The sequence below is a fragment of the Oncorhynchus tshawytscha genome, linkage group LG16, assembly GCF_018296145.1.
Source record: "Oncorhynchus tshawytscha isolate Ot180627B linkage group LG16, Otsh_v2.0, whole genome shotgun sequence".
In the NCBI taxonomy this organism is placed as follows: domain Eukaryota; kingdom Metazoa; phylum Chordata; class Actinopteri; order Salmoniformes; family Salmonidae; genus Oncorhynchus; species Oncorhynchus tshawytscha.
In genome coordinates, this window is record NC_056444.1 from 25,366,531 (window position 1) to 25,376,200 (window position 9,670).

At 42.2% G+C, this 9,670-nt stretch overlaps 1 protein-coding gene across 1 annotated transcript; it reads left to right on the forward strand.

Annotated features, from left to right (window-relative positions):
* The first annotated feature begins 22 nt into the window (after window positions 1-22).
* Window positions 23-9,304, forward strand: steap2 (STEAP family member 2, metalloreductase). Its single transcript, XM_024376501.2, has 6 exons — window positions 23-692; window positions 1,884-2,320; window positions 2,398-2,556; window positions 3,941-4,468; window positions 7,834-7,998; window positions 8,267-9,304. The coding sequence occupies exons 2-6, from the start codon at window positions 1,931-1,933 to the stop codon at window positions 8,549-8,551; spliced, it is 1,527 nt and encodes a 508-aa protein (XP_024232269.2). The 5' UTR covers window positions 23-692; window positions 1,884-1,930; the 3' UTR covers window positions 8,552-9,304.
* Window positions 9,305-9,670: the final 366 nt, after the last annotated feature.

Sequence of the window (9,670 nt, forward strand, 5' to 3'; positions counted from 1 at the left end):
CTTTGTCTGAGTACCAGAGTCAAAGAGGTGATTTAGATGAATGTGTCTAGCTGTACAGTGACACTCTTGTTTATAATTCTTGGTCTGTGCCCTTCCTCGTTCCACTTTATCCTCAGACTCTGGATAAACATGATGGAGATGTTGGAGAGAGAATACATATGCAAGTCATACTTTGTTTATAATTACTTCTGTATTCTTTATCATTTCTAATGTTGACAAATATGACTTTATCCTATTCTAACTGGGACTTGGCCTGTTTTTTTGTATGAAACGGTTTGATCTGAGGATGCTCAACTGGTCCTTTTCTTTCATCAAAATTCAACCTCACATGGGATTTAGCTTTTGCAAATGAATGATGCTACTCCAACACGAAAATCCTAAAAGGATATGACCTGTGTCCCTAACTGAAGGAGACCTCGTTTTGAGGACTACCTGCGTTGCATTAGTGCGTGGCGCTACCTCCCCTTTGTGCGTGGTGTGATGCTCGTCGCTGGTACGTGCTCTGCCTGCAAGACAGGAATCCGCTCCGTGTCTGTATGCATGACATCGCTGCTGAGCCGAAGCACAGTCACAGCCAGAGCCAGATCCACCTAGGAGAGAGAGGGAGGGGAGTCCGACAGACAGACCTGTGGCGATCAGCTGGCTGGATGTGTGTTGTTCGTGCAGTGGTGTCCTTACCAGCTCCATGAAAGGTATGGCTGTAACCTTGCGATTAACGCACGAATTTGCACACGCTTGACACGCAGCCTACAATCTATGTGCATACACCTGTGAGCTATAGTAGGCTGTATTTGTAAAGCGTAATGATGTATTACATTGTATAGTGGAGTCTGAAGCTAAATAATTCCTCTGCGATGTGGAGCCTGGTTATTCTGCACTAGCAGCAATCTATTCTGGATGAGATGAGTCATGTTGTCTAAACCTCGATTGGCGGGATTATTTTTCTAACATTAGGAATACATGGTTTACTGTGAATGATTTTTTAGCATATTGTAAATTGTTTAGTAGTAATAGTTCTACAGGTTAATAAATAGCACATTTTACGAGAAGATATTTCAAAGTCACCAAAGGACATATTGTGACATGCTAGTGCCGTTCAAAAATGTTGAATGTGTAGATTATACTGTATTTCACAAAATATGTCATAGGTTAGATCATTTAAAATAGTATGATCTCTATATGATAAGATTACAAAATATGGTGACATATTTTGAGAATTCTTTTTTTTTATAACCTGAAAGCAACCTTTAGCCTACTACATTAATTTAATGACATGTTGTAGTTGGTAGTCTAGTAGGTTAATATAATTTTAATATGAATTAGACAACATATTATCTTTTTTGGCTGGTTAGACATACAGTACATCAACTACATATATTAGATTCCACCCTGATTTATCTAATCTGATTTATCTCATTTGATTGCATCTACAATTTGCAGGCAGTTTGATAATTTAATATAACCAATTAAGGTCCCCAAGCTTTGCATCATCATAATGTGTTTCCAGTATTAAAATGTCCAGACCACCAAAGAAGGAACAATCAGCATCCCAAACTAATAACACTCTGCAATGAATGTCTCCACTGTGACTGTGCTTGGCCTAACAAGCTGTTGCTGCATCCTGCAGAGTAAAAGGGAGGAATTCCTTCTTGATAGGCTAGGGAGCCAGGCAGCTGGGTGGATAGATGTTACCAAGGGTACTTCCTCTCTTCTGGTCAGAGAGCAAGCAAACCGCAGTTGACACAGTTGGAGGCAATGTACTACACAGTGAATATTCAGTGTACTTTTATTCTTATAATGTAAAGTTATAGCCAGACACCATCAATCTCTATGCTCAAATCAAGTACTGTACATAACTAACGGACCATATTCCACCATCCTAGAACCTGAGACGTCCTCCTAAAGGACAGGAGAGGTCTGGAGCCTAAGGATGGACACCATCTCCATGCTGGGCAGCGGCTGCAGCAGCCCGGCTTACACCGACACAGCCCACCCTCCCACCCCCTCCCTGTTCCTCCCCAACGGGGTAAGGAAGAATGGCCCCAGGGACCCTCCTCCCCACGGCCCCCTCCCCAAGCCTGTCGTAGCCATCCTGGGCTCGGGTGACTTTTCCAAGTGCCTGACCATCCGTCTGCTCCGCTGTGGCTTCCACGTGGTGGTTGGGAGCCGCCAACCCAAACGGGCCGCTGAGTTCTTCCCACATGTTGTTGATGTGACCCACCATGAAGACGCTGTGGGTAAAGCTTCTGTGGTTTTCCTCGCTATCCGCAGGGAGCATTATTCTGTTCTCTGGGACCTCAAGCATCTGCTGGCAGGGAAGGTGTGTGTGTTTGTGTGTGTGTGTCAGGGGATTGGGTTGTGAACAAAAAGACACATTTCCATTCTTCTTCTTCTAAGGTTCTGGTGGACGTGAGCAACAACCGCCGTGTGAACCAGTACCCTGAGTCCAACGCTGAGTACCTGGCCTCCCTGCTCCCAGACTCTACAGTTGTGAAGGGCTTTAATGTCATATCTGCCTGGGCTATGCAGTCTGGACCCAAAGATGCCAGCAGGCAGGTAAGATGGAAGAAGAGGTCTGTGTCCCAAATGGCTCCCTGTGTCCCATAGGGCTCTGCTCAAAAGTAGTGAAGTATTTAGGGAAAAGGGTGCCATTTGGGATACACAAAGGTTAATTTCAGCAGTTACTTATTCAGAATGAATTCAGGATCAAACACTGTCCCACTCTTTAACTCATTGCACAGTTAGTCATTCATTTCTAAATAAATAAATAAATATTGTATTGCATAAACCACGCAGAGCGACTTAGGACTAAATTTGTATTTTTACATAAATAGAACGTCTCCCCTTGTACAGACTTGTTGCAGGTAACAAACCACTCAGTCTGTTAAAGTTGGACCCAGAGCTGAATCTGCTGAAATAACATTGTTGGCAGCCAAGGCAGTATAGATGTTGACCTGTCTGTCTAGCATGGTTCCAGATCTCTTACCGCTGTGGTGCCGAACTGGCAAGACCGCACAAACAGATCTGGAACCAAGTTAGGCTAACATCCGTCTACAGAGAAATTAAATGGCAGCATCAGACTCTGCAACAGGATCAGCCAAATGGCTGCTGATAGTCTCTAAGCATCCATTGTCCTAAACACTCGTTTGTTGTGATCTTTTGAACAGCAGCTACCTCTCTCTACATCATTCTCAGTTGTTCAATGTCAGTTGTTACAAACCATTGTTGTTGACACAATCTGATTGGCTGACCTTTCAAAGAGGTACACTGACATTCTCCTCAATACATACCCTCCCCCTACGGCATGAGTGATGTCATATGCGGGGGACAAATCAAACATGATTATGACATATCACATCTCAGGGTAAAGTCACTGCACCCTCGTCTTTATTCCTATGATATCCTCACTAGAAGGAGTGTAAGGCAGGCTACTGAGCTGGTTAAAGCATTAACAGTCTGGTCTGTGCTTGCCTGGGAGGGAGACTAATTCCTCCAAATATTATGCAAGGATTATAGTGAGACTCTCCAACTGAGAAGAACATTTTACGCTGCCATCCTTCTTAAAATAAAACCATTCTAGTCACACACACACACACACACACAGTAAATGCACACAGTAAATTCAATTAACACAATTGGGACAATGAAAAAACAAGTTCAATATTATGAACCAGGGAATCAGATTGTGTTTGTCTCAGTCACAAGGGGTAGAAACAACCACAACCATGTTTTCCTTTAACATAATTATATCTGCTAATTATTTGTTATTTCATGCCTATGATTGACAAGGTAAGCCTTCCGTGAGGTTGTTTAGAAAAAAATGTACACATAACATCACATTCACAATACATGCAATGCACATTGACCATGTCATACATATTAGATTGACTGACTGATTGACTACCTTGATTTATTATTGCTTGATTACCCATTCCTCAAGGTGTACATCTGCAGTAACTCTGTAGAGGGCAGACAGCAGATCATGGAGCTGACCAGGCAGCTCAACTTCACCCCAGTGGACATGGGAGCCCTCTCCTCCTCCAGAGAGATTGAGAACATGCCCCTGCGCCTTTTCCCTGACTGGAAAGGCCCCGTGCTAGCCACTGTGTCTCTCTCCATCTTCTTCTTTGCCTATTCTTTTGTCCGGGACATCATCCACCCGTATGTGAAGAGCAAGCAGAGTGACTTCTATAAGATCCCTATAGAGATGGTGAATAGGACTCTGCCCACAGTGGCCATAACACTACTCGCTCTAGTCTACCTGGCGGGCCAGCTAGCCGCGGTCCACCAGCTGTACTATAGGACTAAGTACAGGAGGTTCCCTCACTGGCTGGAGGGCTGGCTACAGAGCAGGAAGCAGCTGGGGCTCCTGAGCTTCTTCCTGGGGTGTGTCCACGTTCTCTACAGCCTCTGTCTCCCCATGAGGAGGTCAGAGAGATACCTGCTCCTCAACATGGCCTACCAACAGGTGGGTGATGGACAGAGGGAGGGTGTGTGTGTGTCAAATCAATTAACATTTTATTGTTCGTATACACATAAAATGCTTGTGTTCCTAGCAACAACAGTACAGTAATATCGAACAATAAACTCTAAAAGTAAAATGATATAATTAAGAAATATGGAAATATTAGCACGAGCAATGTCTGAGTCCAGAGTATAAATATATATACTGTGTGTATATATAACAGCGCCAGTCAAATGTTTGGACACACCTACTCATTCAAAGGTTTTTCTTTATTTGTATTTTTTTTACTATTTTCTACATTGTAGAATAATAGTGAAGACATTACAACTATGAAATAACACATATGGAATCATGTAGTAACCAAAAAAGTGTTAAACAAAATGCATTTCAATTAACAGGTGTGCCTCGTTAAAAGTTCATTTGTGGAATTTCTTTCCTTCTTAATGCATTTCAGCCAATCAGTTGTGTTTTGACAAGGTAAGGGTTGTATATAGAAGATAGGCCTATTTGGTAAAAGACCAAGTCCATATTATGGCAAGAACAGCTCAAATAAGCAAAGAGAAACAACAGTCCATCATTACTTTAAGACATGAACGTCAGTCAATCTGGAAAATGTCAAGAACTTTGAAAGTTTCTTCAAGAGCAGTCGCAAAAACCATCAAGCGCTGTGATGAAACTGTCTCTCATGAGGACCGCCACAGTAAAGGAAGACCCAGAGTTACCTCTGCTGCAGAGGGTAAGTTCATTAGAGTTAACTGCACCTCAGATTGCATCCCAAATAAATGCTTCACAGAGTTCAAGTAACAGACAAACCTCAACATCAACTGTTCAGAGGAGACTGTGTGAATCATGGTTGAATTGCTGCAAAGAAACCACTACTAAAGGACACCCGTAAGAAGAAGAGACTTGGGCCAAGAAGCACGAGCAATGGACATTAGACTGATGGAAATCTGTCCTTTGGTCCACATTTGAGATTTTTGGATCCAACCACTGTGTCTTTGTGAGATGCAGAGTAGGTGAACGGATGATCTCCGCATGTGTGGTTCCCACGGTGAAGCATGGAGGAGGAGTTTTGATGGTGTGGGGGTTCTTTGCTGGTGACACTGTCAGTGATTTATTTTGAATTCAAGGCACTCTTAACCATTATGGCTACCACAGCATTCTGCAGCGATACGCCATCCCATCTGGTTTGCGCTTAGTGGGACTATCATTTGTTTTTCAACAGGACAGCGACCCAACACACCTCCAGGTTGTGTAAGGGCTATTTGACCACGAAGGAGAGTGATGGAGTGCTGCATAAGATCTGGCCTCCACAATCACCTGACCTCAACCCAATTAAGATGTTGTGGGATGAGTTGGACCGCAGAGTGAAGAAAAAGCAGCCAACAACTGCTCAGCAGACAGTGGCTTGCGAAAGTATTCACCCCATTTGCCATTTTTCCAATTTGGTTGCCTTACAACCTGGAATTAAAATATATATTTTTAAGGGTTTGTATCATTTGATTTACACAACATGCCTTCCACTTTGAAGATGCAAAATATATTTTATTGTGAAATTAACAAGAAATAAGACAAAACAAAACTGAAGACTTTAGCGTGCCTAACTATTACATTTTTGCCCATTGTTCAGGTAATTGCTTGCACCACTTCAGGTAATTGGTTGCCCATTCTGAAGGTAATTGGTTGCACCAGATCTTATTTAGGGGCTTCATAGAAAGGGACTCTCACCACTTTTACGTTTTTTATATTTAAAAAACAAAAATGTAAACAAGTCATTTTTTAAAATTTCACTTCACCAATTTTGACTATTTTGTGTATGTCCATTACAAGAAATCCAAATAAAAATCTATTTCAATTACATTTTGCAATGCAACAAAATATGAAAATGCCAAGGTGGATGAATACTTTTGCAAGGCACTGTATGTGGGAACTCCTTCAAGACTGTTGGAAAAGCATTCGTCATGAAGCTGGTTGAGAGAATGCCAAGAGTAAAAAAAATAAAGAAAAACCCTTGAATGAGTAGGTGTGTCCACACTTTTGACTTGTACTGTATATGTAATGGGATGTATAGACAATATGGACAGTATATGGATAGAACATTTAGTATATCTGAAGAATAGTGTTTGTGTCAGGTCAAAGACACCCTTCATAAATGCTGCTGTTTATGTAATTGAGGTCTGTAGATGTTTTATCAGATTTAAGTTCACTTTGGAATCGTGAATCAGCAGCAAAACTGTAACCGTTATGCAGTTTTATTCTCCTCTATAATTCTAATCTTGTGAGTGACCCACATGGAAGTGATTGGATGTTTGGCCTCAGAGTGACTCATCTATTTGTGCTGTGGCTCCTGAGGCATGGCCATAAACAACACTTACGACAGCCAGCCAGCTGCACTGGGAAGACCACAGAGGGACAAACAGCATGCACATACTGTAGATCCTTCGGTTACCATATAGTACACATCTTCTTCTTCACAAACTAATTGCAATGCATCTTTTCTGATGGTGTTTCTTCTTGTTCATATAAGTGAAACTATAAGCTATGTTCTCATTCCAATTGGGTATTGTGAACAACATCTTCCAGTATATGTAACGGTTGTACATCCAACATTTTATCTACTGATCTGTGTGGCATACCGTAGTGTGTCATATCTGCATCTTCACGGGTTTAATCTCAGTTTATTCATTCACGTCCTCCTCTGACCTTCATCTGTCTCTTACTGCAACCCCCTTCCCAGCATCCTTCATTCTCACGCACACACAAACCCTTCTAGCTGTGTGTGTCTGACGATCCAGGCCACACAATCAGCTGCACTCTCAAGCACATCTCTCGCTGTGTGTTTTGCTTCTCAAACACACCTCTGGCTGTGTGTTTATGTGTGGTGTGTGTGTGTGTGTGTGAATCCAGGCCACATCACCCTGTCAGCCTGTCCTCTAGTTCAGGCCTGTTACACCCATATGGCCTCTGAGGTGCTCCTGCAGTTGTATTTAAATTGCTTGATATGCCGCATGCGTTTTTTCTTTATTTCACCTTGCGTTAGGCACATACACACACACACACACACACTTACACAGCCAGTGGACTGTAGAGGCTTTTGTTAATGAATGAACACTGCCAAATTTAGGCCGAAACTAGGTCTCCTCATTTAGATCTATCAGGCAGCGGCATTTTTGAAGGGATGATATTTAATTTTCTTTGTCATTTTTACTCAGGTGTGTGTGTGTGTGTGCGTGTGCGTGCGGTTGTGAGAGTTTATTTCATGTTAAGTGAGTGTTTATTTGTGAATACACTATGCTTGTGTGACTTTGTTTTCTATTCATACATTATGTGTTTTACTGAATGTATGTGTGTCTGTGTTCTCTCTGCAGGTCCATGCTAATGTGGAGAACTCGTGGAATGAGGAGGAGGTGTGGAGAGTAGAGATGTACCTGTCCTTTGGTATCATGAGCCTCGGGCTCCTTTCTCTCCTGGCCGTCACCTCCATTCCTTCTGTTAACAGCGCCCTCAACTGGAGGGAGTTCAGCTTTATTCAGGTACTCAGACACTCTTGATGATGATAATAATGGTGATGGTGATGGTGAGGATGAAGATGGTGACGAGGATGATGAACATTCTTATGGATTGCCTCTGATTAATAATACTAAGAAATAATAACAAGCTGTCAACCTCTGGGTAAAACATTTGTTTGTTTTCTGAGTAGTCTTCATGTTTGTAATCATGTTCTTACTGTAGATGTAAAAGCTGTGATATAATGTACTGTTGACGCATGCATGTGTTTCTCTCGCTCTCCATCTCCCCAAGTCGACACTGGGTTACATCGCTCTGCTTATCGCTACGTTCCATGCTCTGCTGTTCGGCTGGAAGCGGGCCTTTGAGGAGGAGGCTTACCGTTTCTACCTACCCCCTAACTTCGTGGTGGCCCTGGCCCTGCCCGTGTGTGTCATCCTGGGGAAGGTGTTCCTGCTGATCCCCTGTGTGGGACGGAGGCTCCACAGGATCAAACGGGGAGCTGAGAGCAGCCAGTTGCGCCAGGACCCTGTTGGGGCAGCAGCACACGTCTCACCAGAGAGGGTCACTATCATGTGAATGAATGGGTGGAGTCGTGGATGGATGGATGGATTGGCTGGATGGATGGATGTATGGATGATAGGTGGATGTGTAGATAGACAGGCAGACATATGACTGGATGGATCAATGAATGAATGAACGTTATTGATCCTCAGAGGAGAAATTGGATTGTGAAACTGGACTGTGAAGCCAGAGTCCTGGGTTGGTTGGGCCACACAACCAGACTGGGCCAGACTGCAGCATAGCCTATCTAGCTATCGATATTCTGCCAGTCCTCTAGCTAGCTACCACTGCCCTGCCAATGATCGATCAGACATACGTCTTTGCTCTTCAGTGACACTTTGATGACACGATGCCATGACCAGCCATACTGTAACATTTCCAACAGCATTTAATGAGCCCCTAGTTCCAGACAATATATATATATTAAGGATAATTAGCCTATATGCTATATGCCTTTGGATCTGTGGTTCGGTCAGTGCTGCAAAAGGCACAATGTGGTTCTGTGACTTGTCTGAGTATTGTCTGCAAATTGCCAATTTCCTTGTTGTAGAATTATAATAGTCATCATGGAATTATGTTCAGCCAAAGTACCATGTATTTTTAGATATGTACTTTTAGGAATTATGATATATGTGAAAATAGTATTATATGTGAAATCAATGTAAGAATGTTGACTGAGAATCACACACTTGAGAAAACATATTTCGATGATCTGTGTCACTGTGTTCAACAGACAGAAAAATGTGCCAAAAAAAAAAGTATTTTTTACACGGTCAATAGAAATGATGTAGCAGGTTATTGTTGAATCAAGCTATTTGTTGTCAATTGAAGTCATGTAATTATGGAACAACATTCATGTATACTGTGTGGGTATTGATAATGCAGTACTGTATGATACACATACATCCTAAAAATGATCATTTCATGACACTATCCTTGGTATAAAATGTATTTACTAGTAGTCATACTTCACAACAACACAACCATCAGGAGTGAATAATGTGACAATCCACAAAGACTTGATCCAGATGTTTTTATACTATTGATAAGTTTATTTCCTAGTTCTTCTGCTTGGATTAAGAGAGCCTAGTCAGTAGGAGAACATATCACCTATCAACATGCCAAACAATCTAT

Excerpts from the sequence above, each read along its gene's own strand:
- steap2 (XM_024376501.2), top strand. The coding sequence starts at position 1,931 with ATGGACACCATCTCCATGCTGGGCAGCGGCTGCAGCAGCCCGGCTTAC. Across the intron at positions 2,557-3,940 it reads CCAAAGATGCCAGCAGGCAG|GTGTACATCTGCAGTAACTC; the intron begins GTAAGATGGAAG and ends CCATTCCTCAAG. Across the intron at positions 7,999-8,266 it reads GGGAGTTCAGCTTTATTCAG|TCGACACTGGGTTACATCGC; the intron begins GTACTCAGACAC and ends CATCTCCCCAAG.